At 41.1% G+C, this 26,414-nt stretch overlaps 1 protein-coding gene across 2 annotated transcripts in view; it reads right to left on the reverse strand.

Annotated features, from left to right (window-relative positions):
• Positions 1 to 23,216, reverse strand: part of LOC142203302 (NACHT, LRR and PYD domains-containing protein 1 homolog) — a 29,123-nt gene extending 5,907 nt beyond the window's left edge. The window contains exons 1-11 of one of the 2 annotated variants that reach the window (XM_075273888.1): positions 23,160 to 23,216; positions 19,151 to 19,199; positions 15,904 to 16,035; positions 12,495 to 12,564; positions 11,314 to 11,395; positions 9,998 to 10,348; positions 8,232 to 8,378; positions 6,314 to 6,349; positions 3,059 to 4,607; positions 1,500 to 1,586; positions 506 to 673 (exon numbers count right to left, since the gene is read on the reverse strand). In XM_075273888.1, the coding sequence (XP_075129989.1) occupies positions 506 to 673; positions 1,500 to 1,586; positions 3,059 to 4,607; positions 6,314 to 6,349; positions 8,232 to 8,378; positions 9,998 to 10,348; positions 11,314 to 11,395; positions 12,495 to 12,548 (2,474 nt within the window). In that variant the 5' untranslated portion in view covers positions 12,549 to 12,564; positions 15,904 to 16,035; positions 19,151 to 19,199; positions 23,160 to 23,216. Of the gene's footprint in view, positions 1 to 505; positions 674 to 1,499; positions 1,587 to 3,058; positions 4,608 to 6,313; positions 6,350 to 8,231; positions 8,379 to 9,997; positions 10,349 to 11,313; positions 11,396 to 12,494; positions 12,565 to 15,893; positions 16,036 to 19,150; positions 19,200 to 23,159 lie in introns of both variants that reach the window. The other variant, XM_075273889.1, reaches the window with a different exon arrangement.
• Between the last annotated feature and the right edge of the window lie 3,198 nt (positions 23,217 to 26,414).

The following is a 26,414-nucleotide window of genomic DNA, read 5'->3' on the forward strand; positions in this document are numbered from 1 at the left end:
CATAGTGAGCTTACTGGTTGTAGGACTATAGAGGTAGATGCTCTACCCTGAGTACAGGGGAGCATTTTTGTCAGCAATGGTCCTGTAACTGAGTACGCCCCTCCATCTTGTTGGGACAGGAAATGTGTTGGAATGAAGGAAATAAGGGAAATGGATCTAATTTGATAGGGAGATACAGGGAGAACTCTGGGGACTTGTTAGGACAGGAATCATTGTGGGACAAAAGTGAGAGATAGGGTATAATTACATCAGCCCTTCATCTGCAAGTCCTGTTGAGTCCCCAACGTCTCTCAGTAGGTCCGGGCAAGACCGTTTCTCTTTTATCTAGAGCACGGTTAGTTATGTGCACTTATGTTGGTGATTTTTTTTTTCTTTAACCATCTTAAATATTTATTATTCTAATTTATATTAAAAGTTCTATAGTTCTTTGTGTCCAATGTATATAGCATAATATACTGCACGTCAGAAAGAGCACAAATATAGTTAGATAAATAAACTAGCATACTGTAATTCCAAAAGCGAATGATTTTTCTGCAGGTATTCAGCCATCCCTTTTGTGCCGTCATCTGTGATATTGTTATCATACAAATATAGACCTATTAAAGTCTTATTGTGTTCTAGAGCTTTCCAAATATCTTGAGCGCCATGAGCTCCCAGCTGATTGGTCCCCAACCTGCAGCAATAAAATGATATGCACATTATGCTGTAGAACCCAATCTTAGCATCTCATTATCCTGTAATATACATATGTTAACATCAATCCATAGTAAATGTTGCCAGAGGACATTCTTGTGGGGGGGGGGGGTTTAATTGTGTTTGGCACAGAAGCTGAGCCCTTGAAATTTCATTGCCCTGTAAGGGGTTATGGTTTAGTCCTCTTCTAGAAATATACATTTAGTTCCATTTGGCATGCCATAAGTGAAATGTCTTATTAGGGGTGTGGTCCAATCTGTAGTAAGTGTAAGTGCAAATGTGCCCCACAAAAATAAAATATGGAATATTTACCATATTTAATGACATGAACAGTATTTAAAGATAGCAACTACTACTACTGTTCAATGGCATTGTTGTCTGTGATATCATACTGCAGCAGTCATCAAATTCAAGGTAAAGGCAGCTGCATCTATACATCACCCAAGAGAAACCATATATGCTACCATATTACTGATATGCAATGCAGTGAAACTGCTCCATAAGACCACTTCTTTGAGAAGACAGCCTTATCCAGACCAGATTTACTATCACAGATTTTCAGTTCCACCATATATTAAACATATTGGCCATCTTTTTTTAGAAAGCTTCCCTTCTAGTAGATCACTTTTCAATGCAATTTTGGGTGGTCATCTCAAAGGTTTTATTATATTATTGTTAATTGTCATATTTGCATCACTTTCAAGATACTAAGGAGCCCTTGATCAATGTCTGTCCTTTCAAGTGATTGCATAGTTTCCAAATGGTTAATTTTGTATCTGGCGGCATTACATCACATCTATACTTACGACAGCTTTTCAATTATACAATCACGCTCTTCAAGAATTTCTCCTAAAAGTTTTCCAGTTTCTTTGGATAAGTGGTTGGAGGACAGCCTAGAAGAAGGAACATAACTCATTGTTTGTTCACTATTGTAATTCAATGGATATGAAATGATGTGAAAAATAAATGTTAATCAGTAGTCGGGGCCACAATTAAAAATATCTTGGTTCCATATAGAAAAATAGTCGGGGCCCATAGACGTCCTTTAAAGGGGTTCTCCCATCTCAAGGATCCTATGTATACTGCTAGTTTATGTGGATTTAGGACTTTTCCTAAATACATTGCTTCAGCAAAACTGCTCTGTTTGGCTGTTATCTGAGATTATTCAATTCATTGTTTACACTGTGTTTCCATAGCTATGGACCTGGGGATGATCTTATATCTCCGCCCAAGACAAGTGATGTAGCTCTCAGGAGGGAGGGGGAGCTGAGTGCTCGGAGCAGCTTGTATTTCTGAGCTGTTTATCTCTTTGCCCAGGACAAGTGACGCAGCGCCCTGCAGTCAGGAGGGGAAGGGGAGCTGAGTGCTTGGAGAAGCCTGTATTTCTGAGCTGTTTATCTCCCTGCCCCAGACAAGTGACGTAGCTCCCTGCTCTCAGATAGGGGAGGGGGAGCTGAGTGCTCCGTGCTTGTATTTCTGAGCTTTTTATCTCTCTTCCCAGGACAAGTGATGTAGCTCCCTGCTCACAGGAAGGGAGGGGGGGAGCTGATTGCCAGAGCAGCTTATATTTCTGAGCCGTTTATCTCCTGCACTTCCAATTATCAGGTCTGCTAATTGAATTTTGCTGATAAGGGCTGAGACAGGGAGTCTGTTACCTCTGTATGTAAGCACAGACCTAAAACAGAGTTTATTGCAAGCTGACCCTTGGTCCCGTAGCATGTAAATTTGGGATTCTCATCACTTATCAAATCCAGCTCTGCTAGATCAGCCTCATATTGTGCATCTTCCAGTGATACTGTGCTAATTTATTTACAACCATCCCTCATTACTGACTGCAAACATGTAGTACTGCTATGAAGAGAGCTAGCAGAGCAAATGAAACCTCGGCACCAATTTAGAGAGAAAATCAGTAAGTGAACAGAGCACACAGTCGACAAGATGGTTAACAGGCGAGTTGGTAATACCTCTTTAATGTCTACCAACAACCATCTCCATTGATTTGGAATTGGAGAATAATATATAGCCTCTGATTTGATCCCATGTATTAAGCAGATCCATGGGTCAGGAAACCAGAATATTTATTAAAACCTGTGCATTTACACCTATGTGAAATTAATTGCACTAATTTAGAAACGTATATGCTGCTTCCATAGGTCCCATGCACTTTATTAGTAAAATTTCATAGCTCCTATGCAGTGACTGCTGGATAGGGAGTTGAGACATGGCACCTGAGCCCTCATGTTGGACCTATCAGTAAGGCTATCGGGCAAACAATAACATAACATGGCTTAGGCTAAATCATTACTTGAGCCCACATTACATCACAAACAGACAAAGCAAAATACATATCTTAGTAAGTTCTTACAGGACATGTTTGGTGTTTTTAATTACACTTCTGAGTTGTCGAACACTTTTGTCTTCAAGAGCACACAGCCTCAAGTCCAATTCTTCCAATATAATGTCCCTGAAGCAGTATTCCAAGGCCTGGATGTCTTTAAAGTTTAGAGGAGTGTTAAAGAGCTTCAATTTTGTCATGGTAGACAAAACTTCTGTTGTCACCTTCTCATTGTGTAGTTCAGAAATACAGTGGAAGAGCTTCAGCTTTTCAGAATGTTGACTATATTTGCGGAAACTTTCCTTGAACCAGCATGAAAGTAACTCTTGCATCTCATTGCTTATCACAGGAGTATTGTTACAAAGGCTATCACAGTCCGGGTACATCAGAAGTCTCATAAAAAATCTTATGAAATGATAAAATTTTGCGTTGTGTTCATCTGCAATGGATTTTAGCACCTTATTGGTAGAGCTATATTGTATTGTATTGTTTCCAAACATCCAGAACTCTAGGCACTCTGTTAAGCCTCCTGAACTGTATATTTCCCATACACAATGTGCAGCTGCTAACATGTCTCTCAACATATTGCACTGGTATTTAGATTTTATTTGGCAATTATATAGTTCCAGAAATTCATTCCAGTACTTTATAGACGGTGTGTTTGGTTCTCCTTTAATAAGATTTTCAAAGGATTGATTTGCCATATTTTTTAAAATATTTTTAAACTCCTTTTTTCCTATGATATTTGTACTCCACTTTAACAAAAACTCAGTTAGAATCTTATACGGTCTGGGGTCTCCGTTAATTTCCAGGTCATTATCCCTGAAATGACTCATCATTACAACAAAAGCAGGCATATAAGTGATATTTGAGATTCTTTTATATTTATATTCTGATGTTGGGTCTTTTGCAGTAATTGTAACATAAATATTTTTAGTCTCTTCCTCAGTAAAGTCTGGAAGAATAAATGCGGATTTGCTTTTCTTCTGCAACTCGCTCAAATTGTCAGAACGACAAACAATTAAAACATCTGTATCAGGGACAAGCTGTTTTTTCATGATTTCTTCCAACAAGGTGTACACATTTAAAGGGGTATCTATGTCAATTTCCTGAGTTGAGGTTGTGTTCTTATTTTGACATGCAAGGTCATCAAGTTCATCAAAAATAAGTAGGATATTATCCATGTTGAGAACTGTTGAAAGCTTGTCATATATTTTGTCACATATTTCCTTTAGGCTTATATCTTTCTTTATTTTTTTGCAGGATACATATACAATGCATGTATACAGATTAATCTCTTCTTGTATCCATTTATTTCGCAACCATTTGCAGAAGTAGCTTTTTCCTGCCCCAGCATCTCCTACTAGAAGCATTCTTCTGGACATAAGGTGCTGTTTTTCTGGTGTAAAAAGGTTTTCTGCATTTATAGCCTCTAACTTGTCACCTATACATATTTTCATGGTACCAGAAGACTCAAGGAAACTGTTGTCTTTCACCAGTAGATGTCTTTGCAGAATAGAATAGTCTTTATCTTGTAAAATGGAGGCCATGTATTTTTTATAATTCTGTATTATATGTTCTATTAAATAACAACAAAAATAGCGGATTATATTGAGTCATAAATACATTTTTACTTATTTTTTCATAAATGAATAATTCAGGTGAAGGGAACAAACTTTGTAATATACACTGAGTGGCCAAAAGTGATGGGAAGGTACCGAATGTGCAGTTAATAGTGGGTCGCCACTCCGCGAGCCCTGATAACTGCAGCAAGATGACCAGCCATGGACTCCACGAGGTGTTGGAAGAGTTCTAGAGGGATATTGATCCACGCAGTCTACACTGCAGCCCACAGTTAGTCTTGTGGAGTTGGCGTTGGTTCTATGGAGTGGACACTGGTATCCACATCCCATAAATGCTCTATGGGGTTGAGGTCGGGTGAGTGGACAGGCCAATTGAGGGTCGTGAGGTCACTGGTGTGTTCATTAAGCCAGTCCCGTGCCACCAACAACTGATGACATGTTGCATTGTCCTATAGATACACAGCATCCTCATTAGCGAACTCCAAAACCAGAAAGGGGTGCAGATGGTCTGCCATAAGATGCACGTATCGAGCATCGGTTACTGATCCCTGCACCTGGACAATGTGGCCCAATTGTGACCATGTGAACACGGCCTAGACCATGATGGAGCCACCTCCTGCCTGGACACGTCCCTGTTGGCATGCAGGATGGCTTCATGGGGCCTATGCCACACTCTCACACGCCCTTCGGCTCTGTAAAACTGGAACCGTGATTCATCAGACCATGCCACCACTGTTCCATGGTCCAATGACGATGGTTGGCAGCCCATGCCAGTCTTAGAGCTCTGTGTTGCGGTGTCAGCAAAAGAAAACGGGTCGGGCGTAGACAGTTGAATCCTATGCGGTGCAGTTCTCGGCGTACAGTCTTGATGGAAATGGGGTCCTGGCACAACTCATTCAAATCGGCGGCAATTTGACCCACAGTATACCGTCGAGAGCCCCGTATGACTCTCTGGAGGTTACATGACATCCGTTCATCGAACACTCGTGGTCGACCAGTGCGCCGGTTTACGTGGCTGCCAATGTTGTCTCTGCAATATTGCAGGTTCACCCGAGACACTGTTGACCTCGAAAACCCGACTTCCCGGCTAATCTCTAAAATGCTATGCCCATGAGTCCTGCACCGATCATCATCCCATGTTCAAAGTCACTTAACTCGCAATGTGCTACCATGTTCACGAGACACCTGTCTGCATCAGACTGCTCAGATATCCTGGCAACACTAGCACCGCGCCATAGGCTGCATCGTGTCACACTGTTTGAGTGTCATTTCCGACACAACCAGTACTGGGACACACCTTCCCGTGACGTTTGGCCACTAAGTGTACTTCACTTTAGAAACATGCCTGATTCTTTAACCATTACTCCTATCTCCTATTTGGAGACCAAGCCCAGAGAAAGGAGAGAATTTGTAATGTATAGTAAGCTTAATATGGCTAAACTATACTTCTCTTTAATTCATTCATTCATTTCTATATACATCATACATAGCAGTAAAGCTCTTATCTAAGCACAGTGTCTTTGCTGTTTTTTTAGCAGTGTTGTCCATTTTTGTGTGAATGTGGTATCGTGCATTTGGTTGTGTGAATGACTCCATTTTGGTCTGGACAGAGCGAGGTGAGTACAGAAAAGTTACACAATTTCTCAGTCAAAGCATTCTCATTGTCCATCAGAAAGTCAAATAGCAGTATACTTTAAGTTACCTTGGAATTTTGCTTTGGAATCAGTGAGGGGAACCTCTGAAAAAAAAGAGAAATGCATATTATTACTGGCAATGGCTTATTCTCTAGAGCCCCACAACATCGCAATACTGTGTTATAAATATTAGTAAACGTTTGGGTATACAGTTTTTTGCTTCACACTTCAAAAATTGTCTTCCAGAAAATGATTGCAAGCACAAACTCTTTGGTATTAATATCTTCATTTATTTTGCTTGCAATGAAAAAACACAAAAGAGAATGAAAAAAAAGTCAAATCATTGATCATTTTACACAAAACTCCCAAAATGGGCTGGACAAAAGTATTGGCACCCTCAGCCTAATACTTGGTAGCACAACCTTTAGACAAAATAACTGCAAACAACCGCTTCCGGTAACCATCAATGAGTTTATTACAATGCTCTGCTGGAATTTTAGACCATTCTTCTTTGGCAAACTGCTCCAGGTCCCTGAGATGTGAAGGGTGCCTACTCCAAACTGCCATTTTGAGATCTCTCCACAGGTGTTCTATGGGATTCAGGTCTGGACTCATTGCTGGCCACTTTAGAAGTCTCCAGTACTTTCTCTCAAACCATTTTCTAGTGCTTTTTGAAGTGTGTTTTGGGTCATTGTCCTGCCATGTTTGACTGTAGAGACCGTGTTCTTTTCTTTGAAGGCCTCTTTTTTTTTACCTGTAAACTGTATGTTGATGCCTTTTCCCAAAAAGCTCTACTTTTGTCTCATCTGACCAGAGAACATTCTTCCAAAACGTTTTTGGCTTTCTCAGGTAAGTTTTCGCAAACTCCAGCCTGGCTTTTTTATGTCTCTGGGTAAGAAGTGGGGTCTTCCTGGGTATCCTACCATACAGTCCCTTTTCATTCAGATGCTGACGGATAGTACGGGGTGACACTGTTGTACCCTCGGACTGCAGGGCAGCTTGAACTTGTTTGGATGTTAGTCGAGGTTCTTTATTCACCATCCGCACAATCTTGCGTTGAAATCTCTAGTTAATTTTTCTTTTCCATCCACATCTAGGGAGGTTAGCCACAGTGCTATGGGCTTTAAACTTCTTGATGACACTGCGCACGGTAGACACAGGAACATTCAGGTCTTTGGAGATGGACTTGTAGTCTTGAGATTGCTCATGCTTCCTCACAATTTTTGCTTCTCAAGTCCTCAGACAGTTCTTTGGTCTTCTTTCTTTTCTCCATGCTCAATGTGGTACACACAAGGACATAGGACAGAGGTTGTGTCAACTTTAATCAATTTCAACTGGCTACAAGTGTGATTTAGTTATTACCACCACCTGTTAGGTGCCTCAGGTAAGTAACAGGTGCTGTTAATTACACAAATTAGAGAAGCATCACATGATTTTTCGAACAATGCAATACTTTTGTCCAGCCCCTTTTTTATGTTTGCTGTGGAATTATATCCAATGTGGCTTTTTGACAATTCTTTTTGTGACAAATTAAATGAAGATAATAATACCAAAGAATTTATGATTGCAATCATTTTCTGGAAGAAAATGAGTATTATCTGACAGAATTGCAGAGGTGCCAATACTTTTGGCCAACACTGTATTTTCACCCACGACCGTGAATGTAGGCTTAGTGCTATTACATCTTTTTCCTCCAAACATAAAAAATAGATGCACCAAATGCTTTCTGAATTCTAGTTTTAATTGCCAACGATGGATTATTTGTATGACATTTCCCTTCTGATTACGTGAAGACCAACCAAATGTATGGTCATCATAAAGTGTATGCCAGTTTTGCATTTTCATCAGAAAATAAAGGTACAGTATATATGAAATAGAAGAAACATAGAAGAGTGACAGCAGGTCAACATGTTTAAACAAGACCCTATTGAACCCAACTTTATATTTGTGCAGTATGTATGATGTACAGTAATTTATTCCACTTACCTTCATCATCGTTTCCATTTCTCTGTTTTTTCTTTCTAAAATATAAGAGAACGCCCAAAATGCAACCCAAACTTATGAGAAAGACAGTGATGATTACTGGTAGTAAATAGTTCTTTTCTTTAGTCTGGTCCTCATCTCTCCCTTGGGCTGAAATAATAACAGATATTGAAAAAGTCATTGAAGAATATGTTAAATGACAATTTCATGACTGCTTATGACATAGAAATCATTACAGTTTACCTAAGTTCAGAAATCACATTCCTTGCAGGTAATGCACCCTACAATACACAGGCATATAAATATATAAAACTACTACTACATAAAAATGCTACTAAACTACATTTTCACTGAAGCAATGGACTTTCCTTAAAGTGTAACTAAATTTTTGGACAACTTTAGATTTTCTGGCAGTATTTCTGTCATTGATACATTTTGTAATATACTTTATTAACACTTCAAATTGTTATATCTCGGACACTTTAAACATACAAACTATAATAATTTAGATAGCACTGCAACCATAGTGTCATATGAAAGAAGAAAATCTCCTCTTTCATATGACACCATATGTACTTTTTATAATGTCTAAGATATAACTGATTAAAGTAACCCACCCCCACCATAATTTTCTCTACATGTTACACAACCCCAGCCCACAGCCGCGGCAAAATCGTTTTTTTTTTTTTTTTAACCGACAAAAGAATATTGCATGTCCAGTTAAAAAAAAAAACGGTTTTGGTATGGAGAGGCACAAGATGCTCATGGGCGGTAACTTTGAAAATCCATTCAAGTGAATGGGTTTAAAAACTGACCGCCAGGCTTCCGTCTCCTGTCCAGTTTCTCTCAGCAGAAGACGGAAACCCGAAAGCGGAGGCCGGATGCAGGTGTGAACCCGCCCTAAGAGAAAAAAATAGCGTTCTGCTTGTTCTTCAAACAGATTCCACCTGAGAAGTTGAAATGAATGGGAGGCAAAAAATACAACTTTTCTTTCAGCGCAGTATTTGACTGAATCAACTCAAAGAAATTGGAATTTGGCTTTGCCTAACAAAAGGCAGAATACAGTAAAGGAGCCTTCACACGGAGTAAACGTGCGTGTATTTCTGCAAAATACACGTGTAAAAATAAGACTCCCATTGACTTCAATGACATTTTACAGGCGTATTCTTACAGGCATATTTTTACATGTGTAAAAATATCATTGAAGTCAATGGAAGTCTTATTTTTACACATGTATTTTTACACGTGCATTTTGCAAAAATACACGTGCGTTTACTCCGTGTGAAGGCTCCCTAATACTTTTCCCCAAATTTTGCTTTGAATTTCGCTTCAAATCCAGGGTCAAAATCCTCATTGGTTGTTAACGAGCAGAAAAGACTTGCTTCAAATTCCTGAAGCAGAAATTTTGTGCTTGATAAATTTAGCGTTAAATTTCTTCATGTGAACAGCCCTAATAGTGGTGTAAGGCCACTGCACAAAGTATGGAACTGTCTGCTTCTGGCTCTGTACCCTGTACTACAAAACAGCTGCCTGGTGCAGGGATCCCCACTGATCTCAAATGAATGGCCTATCCTAAGAATATGAATGTGTGTCCCTGGATACAATGATCATTCTGACCTTCAACCCTCCCCACTTAGTAACATTATCAGCTATATTTTGTGTGCATTGTGATATTTTATATATATTATCATTATCAAGCAATAGCATATGCACTAGACATTGAAACAAGAATGTAGTAAGTGTGGACTTCATAACAACCTAAAAATTACCTTCAACTGTTAGGTTCACATATCGTATGATGGATCCTGAAGACTCCTTTAGTATGCTGTAACAAGTGTAAGTCCCACCATCTGACTCAGACAGGTTCTTCAGAAGCAAAGACAGATTACCAGAAGGCAGTAAACTATAAAACATCTCTGTTCTACCTCGATAGTGATCTGCTTGAAAATCAGGATGGCTTGACCCATCAAAAAAAGTATGGACCACAAGATCATTTACTGGTCGCTGCCAATGAACTACAAGCAGATTGTAGTCAAATTCATCCTTGTAGACGACTGTACATGGCAAAAGAACCTCTGTATGTAGTTGTCCTTTAACATCTAAAGATACGAAGTGGCCCACTGGCAGAAAAAACAAACATGCTTTCATTATTATGTACGTTTTTATAGACCCTTTATCAGACATGTTCTGTACACATGAAACAGAGAGGGCGAGGGTTTTTTGTGCATCACTTTTTCACTGTGGACGTTACATGATGCCTTAGCCTAAATATAAAAATGAATGATATTTTTGGGCAAAATGGTACCATGTGAACTTAACTTTAGGCTGAAATTAGGGGCTTGTTGCCCAATAACCCTAGTTTCCTAAATGAGTGCAATTGTCAACATATTCTAACAGCATATAGCACCAACATATTCTGCAATTGCTTTACAATCTTTTAGAAAATAACAAACAGAAACAGTAGACAAGAGTGCTTGTTCTGTGCATAAAGCAGCCTGAGTCAGACACTTAGAACATATATACTGTAGTAATCCAAGAGGGAAAATCCTGAATGATATGTATATGTCACCAAGGGTTCTTGCTTCAATGATGTAGATCCTGGAAAATATGCACAAGTAACAATAATCTACTGAGTACTTTCTGCAGTGACTGGAAGATTTAGGAGTGACCAGAGACCATGTCCCTTCCACACTCCATCCAGGGATTTCTTCTTACCTGCCTTAATTAAAGAGGGGAACAGCGTGTGGTGGTGTGCGTCTCTGACAGCAAGAGACTGGAAGCAGATCCTTGATCTGGGTATTCCTAAGTTGAATAAGCACCTAACAGAGTCTGCTACTGTATCCTAACCAGCTGGTGATTCTGGAAAATGAATTCATTGTACATATGGGCATAGCCATAGAGGATGCAGGGGTAGTGGTCTTTGATTGGCTTTTGAGGCCTCATTTCAGCATAATAACACACCAGTATCATACTTAGCATATAGTAAGTAAGGGCCTTGTTACAGATTTTGCATCAGGGTCCAAGAGCTTATATTTACGCCTCTAAAGGTATGTTGGATTTGATACCCATACTGAAAGCCACTCACCTGGTAAGAAGATCAAGGAACCAATTAATGTGACATATGTACGCTTAACAAATAGTAGGTTCTTGCTTCTTGTGATATTCAGCTAGAAATGTAAATATAAAACACGTTAATATAATGTACGCTCTGCTCATTCTGAACGTAAAACGTATTCAGAATGAGCACGTAAAAACCAGATCCCATTGATTTCTACGGGTGCCGGCATATGCGCGTATCACAATGAAAGCAATAGGTAAAAAAGCCTCCCATTGATTTCAATGGGTAGTGTGCGTATGCCGGCACCCATAGAAATCAATGGGATCTGGTTTTTACGTGGTCATTGTGAACGAGTTTTACGTTCAGAATGAGCGGAGCGTAACTCCGTGTGAAGGCTCCCTAACACTGCTCCATACACAGAAATGTAAAAAGTTATAGTTGTAACAATATGGCGAAACAAACCTATTTTGGCCATATATCTGGCAATTAATACAGCAGAAGAGAAATTTCAAAGTACATCATACAAAATATTAAACAACGCCATTTGGAAATACAATTTGTCCTGTAAAAAATAAGCCTCAATACAACTCTGTGAATGGAAACATTAAAAAGCCATGGTTTTTGGATGTTTTAAAAAAAAAAAAAAAAAAAAATGGCGTGGTCCTGAAGAGGTTTTTAATAATTAGTAAAGATGAGCAAGTAGTATTTGATCGAATACCTCCCTGCATAGTTATTGGTGTACTCCGCCCAAAAACAAGCGGTAAACGCAGTAAAAATTCAAGTTCCCTCCCACTTTCCCTGGCGCTTTTTTACACCAATAACTATGCAGGGGAGGTATTCGATCGAATACTACTTGCTCATCTCTAATAATTAACAGAGGCAGTACTCTGAAGCTCCCAATATCAACACTGTATATTGGCTGTTCTCTCAATGTAACATAGCGGGATCCCCAGCTATGGACGCAACTGTATAACCTTTATATGTTTTAATGGGGTACATGAACAAAGGGCTGTGTTTTCAATTCCTATAAAGAAGCCAAAGGTAAAACAAACCTCCATCATGTGTCTGTTTTTTTACCTGAAAGCACCAGACAAATGTAGGTGGATACTATGACAGAGTCTCTGAACACGGTCTAAGATGCAGATGTGAAATTAGGCTGTAACTTAAAGTAAGTTATCACATTGTCATTCATTCTACTTATTACTCACCTTTGATGCAAGTTTTGTTGTAACACAGTTCTCACTGGCACGCTGAGACTCCATGATCAATTGCGAATAACTATAAGAAACAGTAATATGCACAAGGTAAATAATCTAGGAATCCATTATAACCGCAATGATCAGATATGTTAAATGGCGTTTAACATAATTTTCAAGCATTATGTAAAGGATATTGAAAACATATTTCAAGGAAAATAAAAAATTATTCCATGTATTACCATTATAGTCTATAACAGGGGTCGGCAACCCCTGGCACGCGTGCCAAGACTGGCACGCGAGGCATATTTTGCTGGCACGGCAGCCAGCCTGCAACTTTCATACACTAATTGAGAGAGAGCGTCCTTTCAGTGCCTGCTAGAGCTGCGGTGTAGGACACGCCCCCTTCTCTCACTGCCCACCAATCAGAGGTGAGCCTCTCACTGCACAGGATAAGGGCTCCCTGGACCTGCTGCTACACGTGAGGAGGAGCTCCTGCTGTCTGCAGCCTGAGGAGGAGAGGAAGCTCCGGGGAGCAAAGTGAAAGTAAAAACACCAGGTACGTGTGTGTTACTAACTATTCTCATTAATGTCAGGCATTTGGGGTTATTACTTTAGTTTTAGTAACTCCATGTGCCTCACATTAATAGCAGTTAACCCCATCATGTCCCTCACATTAACCCTGTGTGGCTCACTGATATGTGAGACATGGGGGTACTAATAAAGGATCTATATAATGAAGATATTCACTTATTACCTCCATATGTCTCACATATCAGTGTCCCTTATGTAAAGCACACAGGGGGTTAATGTAAGGGACATGATTTGGTTAACTGCTATTAATATGAGGCACATTGAGTTAACCTGCAATGCACATGACCAGACTCTTTATCTACAACTGTGGATAAAGTACAGACCTATATATTTCAATTGACCCATATACATGAGTCCCCCTGCGAACTTCCGGTTGGCACATGCGCAATGGAAGGGCGGCAAGAAGACTTCCTGTTCCTTAGTGAATTAACCAGGGCTGGGTATGTACTTCAGGGTATGGTCCTCGGGTTACGACGAGCCTGCTGCAGAACCTCATTTTCTGAATGCTATACAGTGTATAGCATTCGGCAAATGAAGGCTGATTGTGTAGCAGGCTCGTCCTTTCTATGAGCAGGTAAGTATGCTGTTACCAGTTGACTTTTTCTCATTGAAATGAATAGACCAGCGTTGATTGGCCAGTTGCCAGTGATTTGGCCAATCAACGCTGGTTCTGCCAGAGGCTCGTCTGAGGAGGCGGAGTCTAACATCGGACTATTCATTCCAATGAGAAAAACTCTTGCCTGCCTGTAGCAAGGACGTGCCTGCTGCAGAATCAGTGTTCATTTGCCGAATGCTATACATATATATAGCATTCGGCAAATGAATATATATACTGTATAGCATTTAGCAAATGAGGTTCTGCAGCAGGCTCGTCGTAATCACGAAACAGTATGCCTATACCCCTGCTAGACATGGCAAACTCTCAAAACCGGAAAGAGATCTTCGACCGGAAATAGGAAGGGCGGGACTTAATCCTTTGTTATTGTTGTCAAAGGGGGACTCATGTATATACAGCCATTCTTTTTGTTGCTGTGTATCTGGGCCAAATTGAAGAGCTGAAAACTATTGAGCAGGTCCTATATGTGTCCTATACATCCCCTATATCTGTCCTATACATCCCCTATATCTGTCTGCATTTGCAGCCCTGTCAATTCATTTTAACATATAGGTCAGTAAAAACCACATCCGTGCCATTTATATGCAGGAGGCGCAAGGCTGAGGCCCCACATTGCAGAAACGCAGCGTTTTTGTTGCAGATTTTGATGCGGTTTATTTCAACCAAAGCTAAAAATGGCTACAGAAGGAATGGGAAATATATAGGAAGCTTCTTATATGTCTCCCTTCTGCTCAATCCACTCCTGGCTTAGGCTCAGAAAAACACAGCAAAATATGTAACAAAAAAAGCTGTGTTCCAACAACGTGAGGGCCTTAGGCTAAAGCCCCACGTTGCAGAAACAGCTTTTTTTCGTTGCAGATTTTGCTGTTTTTTTTGAGCCGAAGCCAGGAGTAGATTGAGCAGGAGGGAGACATATAAGAAGCTTCCTATATATTTCCCGTTCCTTTTCTAGCCATTCTTGGCTTTGACGGAAAAAAAACGCAGCTAAATCTGCAATAAAAAAAGCTGCATTTCTGTAATGTGGGGCCTCAGCCTTAGTGTGATTCTATTGGGTGGTGACACTGTAACTAGATGCAATTAAAGCCAAATCCAGTTCCTGGGCACCAGTGCATTCACTTTGTTGAAAGTGTGACACCCATTAATTCCTGGCTGGGGTTTTTCTGTTACTGCACCGCCAGGAACTAAAAGTGACTGAAATTAATCTGCGTTTCACTTAGGGAGTGTTCACACTACCGTCGGTGTCCGACAGCTAGTGTCCACTGCCACAGGTATGACCTTACTCTGCTCCCAGTCACATACATTACCACTAATTGTGGGTTACGCATGTACTTACATTGCTTCTAAAGGAAAAGAACATGTGTATCCAGGCAAATAGTGGTAAGTGCATGTGGCTGGGAGCACAGTATGACAGCACCTCTATGTTGTGGTTTGTGCTATATGACTTTAGTGTAGGTGTCGTCAGCTTTACAATTATTGCCCGGCACTCCGAGGACCTCATCTTTGATTTTTTAATTTAAATCGGCACGCCGAACAAAAAAGGTTGCCTACCCCTGGTCTATAATAAGATCCAAATGTAGATATGTTGTTTCTGCAGAGTTTATAATGAAGACCATACCTTGCATGACCTTCTGTGATCTGCCCATTACCACCCAGTCTCTATGTGCACCCAAACATTATGATGCCCCTTTAGTGGCCACCACATGGTATAATGCCCCCTTAGTGCTGTGGTCCCCAACACAGTATAAAATGCCCCCCATTGCTCCATGACAGTATAATGTCCCCCAGTCTCTTACACACAGTATAACACCCCCAGTGGGCCACACAGAGTATAACATCTTCCCTGGTGGCTCCTACCAATAAAACACCCCCCACCTTGTGGATCCCATACAGTAACGTCTCCTATGTGGCCCTTGCCATCCTTGTGACTCACACAGAGTATAGTGTCCTCCACACATTATAATCATCCCTTTATGTGGCTCTCACAATGTGTAATATTCCACTGTGGCCCCAACAATGTATAATATCTTCTCCTTGAGGCCCGCACACTTTAAAAAAAATAAATAAATAAATTATAAAAAGTAATAGTTGCCTTGCCTCATTCCCCCTGAGTCCATTCAACAGGTCTTACCAGTAGACGCAATGCAGTGGAATCACTACATTACATCTGACTGTATCCAAGATACCAGCAGCAGTGATTGTACCTGTACTCACTTTTACTGTTTGCCGTAATTAAGCACACGGATTGTTGACAGTATGGGCTTGGCTTGGAATCAATATACTGTAGTTATATTCCGCTCCTCTGTTATCTCATTGTTTGAAGAAGTTTATTTGTCTTTACATCGGCTGTAAAAAAAACAAAAAAAAACATCAAAATGCATCAAACACTGTAGTGCAATGTAAATCTGGACAAAAAAAAATGTTCTTTTAATAGCTGTCATAGAAACATTGTTTAGGATAACATTAGTTAAGTCTGTCATTTCAGATCAATGGGAGGAATATGCAAATCTGTCTCCCAAGATGTAAACAGGGAGACAGTGCCTCTGTTATGCTGCCCTCTATAGGAAGCACCCTGAACATCATGCCCGACTTTCCCAGAAGCCTTTACTGCATAATGTGGGGTTTTTACCAAGTTAGTTTCTCAGCTACGGACGGCACCGTTTCTGTCTGGTTGGACTTCATCAGCGCAGCCTAGAGAGAACTAACTTGGTAGAAGTGAGAGGCTGAGAAACCAGCATAATGCATAATGTTTCAGATCAACACAGATTACCAGCATACAGTAAAACTGCGTGTAGATAACTTTTATTTGCAGCTTTCTAAGGGCCCATTTACACTGTGTTTGCGGTGTACTTTTTTGCCACTGCAAAGCTTCCCATTTGTTTCTTATCCCCATAGTATAACCCAATGGTTGGCTACCCCTCTGTTTTAGAGTGCTTGGTACTGCCCTGGCCTATAACAGGCCAGTGGGCTGGGGTTGGAGACTCTAAGTCTCCACAGGACTGTTATTCAGGGTTCAGTTAAGTGTGTGCTAGCATTCAGACTAGACCTCTGAGAGAATCCTCGGCAGCCTCTGAGGGAGAAGTCACCATTGAGGCCTGTCAGCTACTTAAGGGTCCATTCACGCGGAACACATTAAAATCAATGAGAGGCTTTTCAACTCATTGATTTCAATGTGTTCTGCGCAGAAGACGGAACCCAGTGAACTCAATGGGAGTCTTTATCAGCGCTGATTCTGCCACAAGTTATCGTGGAAGAATCAGCGCCACTTTACTCCATGTGAATGACCCCTAACACAGTCATAAGACAGTGAAGACACAGCTGTCAACCCTAAGGAGACAAGAAGTGTGGCAGAGAGAAGGGAGTCATGCTTCTTAGGAAGCCATCAGCCACTTCAGATATCTCAGCCCCCATATCTCAAAGCGGATGAGGCATAGTATTATATACTGTCTGTATGGGAGTAAATTCACGATATAAGATCATAGTCTGGGCATCCCTCATCCCAAAAGGAACAATGGAGTTCCCGAAACGCATTGGCGTTTTTTTAGGGGTTTTTCTTTTTTACTTTTTTTTTCATTTGTAATTATCATGATTTGGTCATTTTTATGATATCTATTAAAAGTTAAATTTTATCTACTATTGGAAGAGTTGCCGGACTAAACATTTTTTCTATATGTTACATCCCTCACCCCAAGCCTGGGAATAGCTATAGCTATAGCTAATAAGTGTAAGACTACTACCCTCATCGGCAAGTTGCAAGAGTTGATTGTTATTCTGCTCTCAGAGTAAAGTTTTACTTTGGTTCAACTGCAACACAGTTTCTGAGTCGTTCCTACGCTTATCATCAGGGCCCTTCTGAACACCACAATACAGTTCAGGGTGAGAGAAGACCACTATCCAACTGGAAGCACCCCGCGGGAATAACTGTTACCACTGTCAGGTATCACACAGGCCCACTTGTCAGTATTCAGCCTGAGAGGTGGGCTAGAGGAGTTTGGTCGAGTGTATGTGTAACATTATTACTGTCGCTACTACTCCCATCCTCTGGTTCCCTCCATTGGGTTGTGGCACAACCTCCAGCACCAGGGTCAACACCTCTGGCATATTTGCCCAGCTCAGGGCTCTTTCGGATCTTTTAAACACTGCTGCTGCAGATTTTTCCCACAATCTCTCTCTCTTATGGACCATGGAATCACAAATAGAGGAGATGACGCATGGCCTCCTAGTGTCCGGGCTGTGATCTAGACTAATCAGAGGGCAGCAATGCTGCTTACATAATAGATGCCTGCTGTATAATACAGACAAGACCCACCATTAACAGCTGCTATCGGTGCTGACAGTGTCACAACTATTACCACTTTAAATGCCACGGTTAAACGTGACTGTGGTAACTAAAGTGTGAAGACACCATGGGAGCCTCCATCTCTGAACGATTGTTGCCCTCCAGATTGTCATCAGAGGCTATATTACATGCTGCCTTATATAACGAGTAATAGAAGTCAAGAAGTTTTACTATTCACTGCAATACATTAGTTCTCTCTCTTTGTTTTCCTGGCCATCATGTAAGGGACATGGTCTTTGACTGGTCTCCCCTGGGAGTAGGGACAAATGGAGTTCTACTTGTGGAATCCATGTTAGGAGACTGAGGAACTCTTACTGACTAAAAGCATGGGCCCTGAAGTCTAGGAGACAAGCTTTAGAGATTCATTTGGTATTGTTTCCTTTATCTATCTTTTATTCCTCTTATATTTTATGTATTATATTGCACTGTAACTGTATTTGCTTGTCGTCCACTGATATATTTCTGTATATGTTAAGTGGCCAGTGCTGACCAATTTGGGTTAATAAATATATAAAATGTATAAAGCTCATTTCGTATTATCCTATGAGCCCAAAACATGAGTGGAAGGTTAAGAGAGGTGATCTCAGGTGTGCCAAGTGGTTTGGTAAGGTGAGATCCTTCACAATAATGACAATTTTTTTTTTAAAGGTATCACAACATTTCAAACACTATATAAATTTGGTATTCATGTGATCATACTGGGGTCCGTGCGCAGATATCAGGCGAGATTGAGCAGTTGGATCTCTGAAGATTCCAGCAGCTGATTTCTCTTTTCTACCAGTTCAGTACACATGCACAGCTCACCGAAGCAGGATGTGCATGTGTATGGGAGAGACTGGAAGATATTTGTCAGCCAAACATCTATCTAAAGTTTGTGGTCGATTTTAGAATGTTGCATCAGATTTCTAGTAATTCAAATCTCCTAACAGAATTCCTTCAGTACTATCTGGGAATCAGTATTGATTGGATACTTCGCCACTACGATCTTTTCATATATCTATAGTTTACTCTGGCAAATAAATCACTAATATTTTCTATAATGTCTGTTTTATTTATATGATCTAAAAATAAAATATTTATTTACAAAATATATATTTTGAAAAGCAATTCTCATCTACTTACCATTCGTACTGAATGCAATAAAAGTCTTTGTTGGCTTCTCAAAAATCTCCTAAAGAATACAGAAAAAAATATGCAATTGATGTATCTATTAATGAACACATCTGCAAATGTAAACACTACAAGGCTGAAGACAAGGTGAGTGCACTGTTACCAGCTACAAAGTAGTTAATAGCTAACATGGTGGACTGTACAGTAGCAGTGTAGGGGATGGGATTTAAGTCTTATTCAAACACTGTAGAAAAAAATATGTATGTAAAATTGTTTTGTGCTGCAAGTTTTAAGTCCTCAGCATGTTGTCTGACCGCAGTTTTAAACCTTTAGGCTAAGGCCCCACGTTGCGGAAAAGCTGCTTTTTTTGTTGCAGATTTTTTTTTTTTTTCCAACCAATCCTAGAAGTGGCTACAGTAGGAATGAAAAATATAAGGAAACTCTTATACTTATTGCTCGTGCTCAATCCATACCTGGCTTAGAAAAAAAAAATCCAGCAAAATCTACAGGAAAAAAACAATGATTCCACAATGGGGGCTTTAGCCTTACAATACCAAGGTTGAAGGCAAGCCAGGCATGCTGGAATCATGACCAAAGGCGACTGATTTTGAAATCAGTTAATGGATTGGTTGCTACTGGCAACTGTTTCACTGGTTTTGATTAGAGATGAGTGAGTAGTATTCGATTGAATACCTCACTCCCATAGGAATCCATGTAAGCAGCCGAACACCAAAGAGCTAAGCACAGTGAATATTTGATGCGCTTAACCCCTTGGTGTTCAGCCGCTTACACGCATTCCTATGGGAGTGAGGTATTCGATCGAATACTACTCGCTCAACTCTAGTTTTGATAAATAATGTGGAAGTCAGCCAGTCATTATTATTGCCAGTTAGAAGACATTTGAGTACCTCTGTTACTTTTTACAATAACCTAAAATATACTATTCACAAAATTTGTAAAAATACAGGGCAGTGACCTCCCTGATACTTCCAAGTAGACCATCATGCATATGATAAAAGCAGTGCAATATACAGCAAAATCACAGTGCAGAAAAATCATAAACAGAAATACAACATCAGATTGAGCAAGACATGAGACATAATATTGTGTGCAGGGGCCGCTTTGGGACATATACTGTACCTTGTTCAGGGGCCGTTATGGGACATAATGCTGTGAGCAGGGGCCACTTTGGGACATATACCGGGTTCAGGGGCCGTTATGGGACATAATACTGTGAGCAGGGGCTGCTATGGGACATAATACCTTGTGCAGGGGCTGCTATGAGACATAATACCATGTTAGGGACCGCTATGGAACATGATACCGTATGCAGGGGCCGTTATGGAACATAATACCTTGTGCAGGGGCAGCTATGAGACATAATACCATGTGCAGGGGCCATTATGGAACATCATTCCATATAACGGTGGGTGTTTTTGCACAAAAGTCGCAAGCATTTTTTTTGTACAAAAACACACCATGTAAACGCAGTTTTACATTGAAGTAAAAGTTCCAATGGCATAAGAATATAGCTGCATCCAGATACATAGTGTGTTTGCACCATAAAGATGCTGCCATACGGTGTTAGGGAGCCTTCACACGGAGTTTCCGCTCCGCTCATTCAGACACGTAAACACGTGTCAAAGTGACCGCTGTAAAACATAATCCCACAGACTTCAATGTGTGCCACTCTTACGCGCGCTACACATTGAAATCAATGGGTTTAAAAGCCTCCCATTGATTTCAATGTGTAGCGAGCGTAAGACCGGCACACATTGAAGTCTATGGGATTGTGTTTTACAGCGGTCACTTTGACACGTGTTTACGTGTCTGAATGAGCGGAGCGGAAGCTCCATGTGAAGGCTCCCTTACCAGTCACATACATTTACCACTAATTGGGGGCTGCACATGGACTTGCTTCTAATGGAAAAGTACAGGTGCATCCCGGGAAATAGCAGTAAACGCATACATCCTAAAGCATCTAGTGACAGCACTTCTGTTATGGTTTGTGGTATATAACTTTAGTCAGTGGCGTAACTACCACCATAGCAGCAGAGGCAGCTGCCACAGGGCTCGGGACATTAGGGGCCCGGCGACAGCCGCTACCGCAGCTATCATTATACTTGGGAGTCTTTTCGGACCCCCCCCCAAGTATAATGATTGGCGGACCAGGAGAGGTAAGAAACATAAAAAACACAGTTACTCACCTCTCCACAATCCGTGCAGACTTCGGCCTAGTCGTCTTACGTCTCATGACTGCGTCCCGGGTCATGTGACGTCTGACGTCATTGAAGATCGACTACTTCGGAGGGCGACAGCATAGGAGACGGGAGATAGGTGAGTAACAGAGTTTTTTTAATGTCTCCGGTTATTATTTTCTGGGGTCTGAGAAGACCCCAGAGTATAATAATTGTTTATGGGTGTCCACAGTGGGACATAATACTGTGTGCAGGAGCCACTATGGGGGATAATACTGTGTGCAGGAGCCACTATGGGGGATAATACTGTGTGCAGGGGCCACTATTGGGGATAATACTGTGTGCAGAGGATACTATTGGGGATAATACTGTGTGTAGGGGCCACTATGGGGGATAATACTGTGTGCAGGGGCCACTATTGGGGATAACACTGTGTGCAGGGGCCACTATTGGGGATAATACTGTGTGCAGGGGCCACTAAGGGACATAATACTGTGTGCAAGGGCCACTATGGGGGATAATACTGTGTGCAGGGGCCACTAAGGGACATAATACTGTGTGCAGGGGCCACTAAGGGACATAATACTGTGTGCAGGGGCCACTAAGGGACATAATACTGTGTGATAATACTGTGTGCCGGAGCCACTATGGGGGATAATACTGTGTGCAGGGGCCACTATTGGGGATAATACTGTGTGCAGAGGATACTATTGGGGATAATACTGTGTGTAGGGGCCACTATGGGGGATAATACTGTGTGCAAGGGCCACTATTGGGGATAACACTGTGTGCAGGGGCCACTATTGGGGATAATACTGTGTGCAGGGGCCACTAAGGGACATAATACTGTGTGCAAGGGCCACTATGGGGGATAATACTGTGTGCAGGGGCCACTATGGGGAATAATACTGTGTGCAGGGGCCACTAAGGGACATAATACTGTGTGCAGGGGCCACTATGGGGAATAATACTGTGTGCAGGGGCCACTAAGGGACATAATACTGTGTGCAGGGGCCACTATGGGGAATAATACTGTGTGCAGGGGCCACTAAGGGACATAATACTGTGTGCAGGGGCCACTAAGGGACATAATACTGTGTGCAGGGGCCACTAAGGGACATAATACTGTGTGATAATACTGTGTGCAGGGGCCACTATTGGGGGATAATACTGTGTGGAGATGCCACTATGGGGGATAATACTATGTGCAGGGACCACTATGGGGCATAATAGAGCGCGCAGGAATGCGTAGGAGGGGGTCGGTCGAGGTCTTCGGCGTCGATGTCGGTCAGGGGGGGAGGCCCATGTCAAAAGTTCGCCTCGGGGCCCCACCATTCCTAGTTACGCCACTGACTTTAGTATAGTGGTCGACAGCCTTACAATTATTGCTCAGTACTCCGAGGACTTCATTTATGATTTTTTTTTTATTTGGCATGCAGAACAAAAAAGGTTGCCTATCCCTGGTCTATCATGTTGCTTTTGCCATATTTTTTGCAGGTACTCTATGGTACCTCTATCTAGGTGAAAGCTGAGACAAACATTTCAGGTTTATTAGATCAGTTGTATAATAGGGAAAACTCAGTGATGATTTAATTTTAGAAGGATTGAGATTAAAGAAACTCAGATAATATGTAAGGTACACCCATTGCTTTTACTATGGCAGGGGAAGGGTGTTTAGGTGATGGGTATGGTTATAAAACATATCTAAATATTTCCTCCTTTTACTCTAACCTTTAACTCACTTCTAGATGCCTCGGACCACATCATTAGAATTATGTATTGACTAAGTATATACTAAGCATATATACGATAATAACACTCACCATTCTTTTTGCTCTTCCTGTTTCTTCCTTTTTGACTCTTACTTTCACTTTTCTTCGTAGTAAACAAAATGCACTTTCTTTTTCTACCACTAGATGGAAACCATAGCCTATAATAAAAGACAAAGGAGTTTTCAGTAGATGATACCTTTTTTAATGGCTAACTCATAATGCTTAGAGATGAGCGAGTACTGTTCGGATCAGCCGATCCAAACAGCACGCTCGCATAGAAATGAATGGACGTAGCCAGCACGTGGGGGGTTAAGCGGGGGGTTCCGTCAAAGCGGAAGTACCAGGTGCATCCATTCATTTCTATGGAGCGTGCTGTTCGGATCGGCTGATCGGCAGTACTCGCTCATCTCTAATAATGATGACAGAATATAACCTTTCAAAGGTCTTTGGCTTCTTCTTCAGATATAACTAAAAAACAATTTCTAAAGAATGCATATTTATGTACAACAGGACACATAGGGATAGGATTTCAGGAGGGAGGGGGGAAGAGGCTTATTAATATATACATGTAAACAATTCACAGTTTGCAGGTTCTTATCTTTATGGCAGTCTTAATTCAGTGATTTCTATAGAATGACATGAACCCATGTGAGACATTCATTCCATTCTCCAGTGTGTTAAATAGGGTCATGCTCTTGTACTCATAAATCCGTCGCTCTTTCCTTGATCTAAAATTCCATCTTAAAACCAAAATTTTCATGTCATTGGTGATATTATGATCTTCATTGCAGAAATGTTTTGGCACGGGAAGGTCCATCCTTTGTTCTCTAATTGTATGGCGATGTGAATTAATTCTCATTCTAAGCTGCTGTCCGGTCTCTCCAACATACAGATTTTCGGTGGGACATTTGGTGCACATTATTAAATACACTACATTAGGTGTGTTACAGGTGAACATACCTGGGATTTTATATTCCCTGTTAGAGTTTGGTATCTCTATCCTGTCAGTGGTCAGTATGTGAGGGCAGGTTTTGCATCTTTTCTGTCAGCATGGGAATGTTCCTGTGTTGGTTGGAAGTGACAGTGAGCTACTAACAACCATATTCCTGAGGTTTGGTGGCTGTCTATAGCACAGGAGAGGGGGGTCTGGAAATATGGATTTTAGACAGTTGTCTTTTTGCAGTAGTGGATGTAGTTTGTGTGTGATTCTTCTCAGCGTCTCCAGGTGTGGGTTATATGTGACGACCAGGGGCACCCGATTTTTTTCCTGTTTGGTATTGCTGCAATGAAGATGGTGAATCATATCACCAATTACATGAAAATTTTGGTTTTATGAGGGAATTTTAAATCAAGGAAAGAGCGATGGATTTATGAGTACAAGAGCATGACCCTATTTAACACTGGAGACTGGAATGAATGTCTCACATGGGTTCATGTCATTCTATAGAAATCACTGAACTAAGACAGCCATAAAGATAAGAACCTGGGAACTGTGAATTGTTTACATGTATATACTAATAAGCCTCTTCCCCCCTCCCTCCTGAAATTCTATCCCTATGTGTCCTGTTGTGCATAAATATACAGCCTTCAGAAATTGGTTTTTAGTTATATCTGAAGAAGAAGCCAAAGAGCTTCGAAAGGTTATATTCTGTCATCATCATGAGTTAGCCATTAAAAAAGGTATCATCTACTGAAGACTCTCAAGTTTTTTTTGGTTTTTATATTTCATACCCACTGGCTAACACGGTAAAAAAACAAACATTTTCTTTTTTATACCATGGTATTTTATGTTTAGGCTTTTGCTCTTACTACAAGAGGGTGTAAATCTGCTTGCTGCCTATATAAAGGCTCTCAGTGATTACTTTTCGGTAGTGTACCACTTGGTGAGAGATCATTGAGAGCTAGACATTCCTCTATGATGAACTCAAAGACATTTTGATCTGCCAGCTGACAGACTGCATCAGTGGACAGTGAGAAGCAGAATGGTCGTTTCAACAAATTGCCCACCATCTAGGCCATGTTGACTTACCCCTCCAGGGAAAGGTGTTGGGGGCATTGTTTACATGAGAGCACACACAATGAACAGGTTCCAGATGGACCAGACAGACCCCTAATAGAGAGGATCATTTGATTCACCAACAAACACAAGCAGCTCCCACAGTTTTCTTGTCCACTATCTAGACACAGGTGGCAGCTTCATTACACAACCCTTTCTTTGCCCAGACCATAAGAAGGACATTTGTGGTTACAGACCCTAATCTATGCCCTGCCATTGGCAACCATCCACCATTGTACTTGGTGTTTTGAACAAGAAACTTGAACTGTTATAGACTGGAACTGTGTTATCTTTATTGACAAAGCCAGGTTGTGTTTGAAATCCAATAATGGCCAGGTCTGTATAAGAAGGCCTCACGGAGAACATTTTAGTCCTGCCTTTTCTGTGGGGCAATACATTGTCCCAACTGCTGGTGTGATGATTTGAGGAGCCACCACATACCACAGTCGGTCAGCCCTAGTAGTGATATTAAGGGTACTAATATGCACGTCCATATTTTGCCTCTCCACAGAGTTTCCAGTTGCCATTTTTCAGAAGGATAATTCTCTCTCACACAAAGCAAGGGTTTCCCGACAATGCAACACTTTCTTGGCCTGCCCAGTTGCCAGATTTATTGACAATGACGTAATTATGGGACCAGCTGAGACGCCAGCTTCTGCAAACAAATAATGTGCAGGATATACAGGCCTAGCTGCATGATCTGTTAGCAAATGTGCCACAGGATACCATATGGACCCTTGATGCCTTCATGCTGAACCATATCACATCTTATATCCAGGCTAAAGATAGACCAACAGACTGCTAGAGCTTATTTTCAATTATCAAGGATGGTCCTGCTCTCATAGAATAGCCATTGCCACTATTAAATTCAATAACAGTTGGGTCTCTCCTGTGATTGACCCAACTGAATTTAATGACGAAGCTCTTCTGTGATAGCAGGAACCACCGATAATAATAGAGCTCTTGATCCTGTTCTCATCTATCCCTGTGCTGTGATACTATGAAGTCACAGTACAGGGATAGTAAAATAATTGGTTTGAGTGGGTGAAAAACAAACAAAAAAATTCATGGCAGAGCTGTCACCACTATGATTTTTTTTTTTACCCACTGCCACCACTATTTTTTACTACTGTTTCCTGTACTGTGACATTATAGTGTCACAGCACAGGGATAGCTGATGACTGCGAGTAACTCTTCCTAATGCAGGGACTTCAGCGTCCCCTTGTTAGGCAAACAGGCCCACGTGGTTG

The sequence above is a fragment of the Leptodactylus fuscus genome, chromosome 5 (assembly GCF_031893055.1).
Source record: "Leptodactylus fuscus isolate aLepFus1 chromosome 5, aLepFus1.hap2, whole genome shotgun sequence".
Classification (NCBI taxonomy): domain Eukaryota; kingdom Metazoa; phylum Chordata; class Amphibia; order Anura; family Leptodactylidae; genus Leptodactylus; species Leptodactylus fuscus.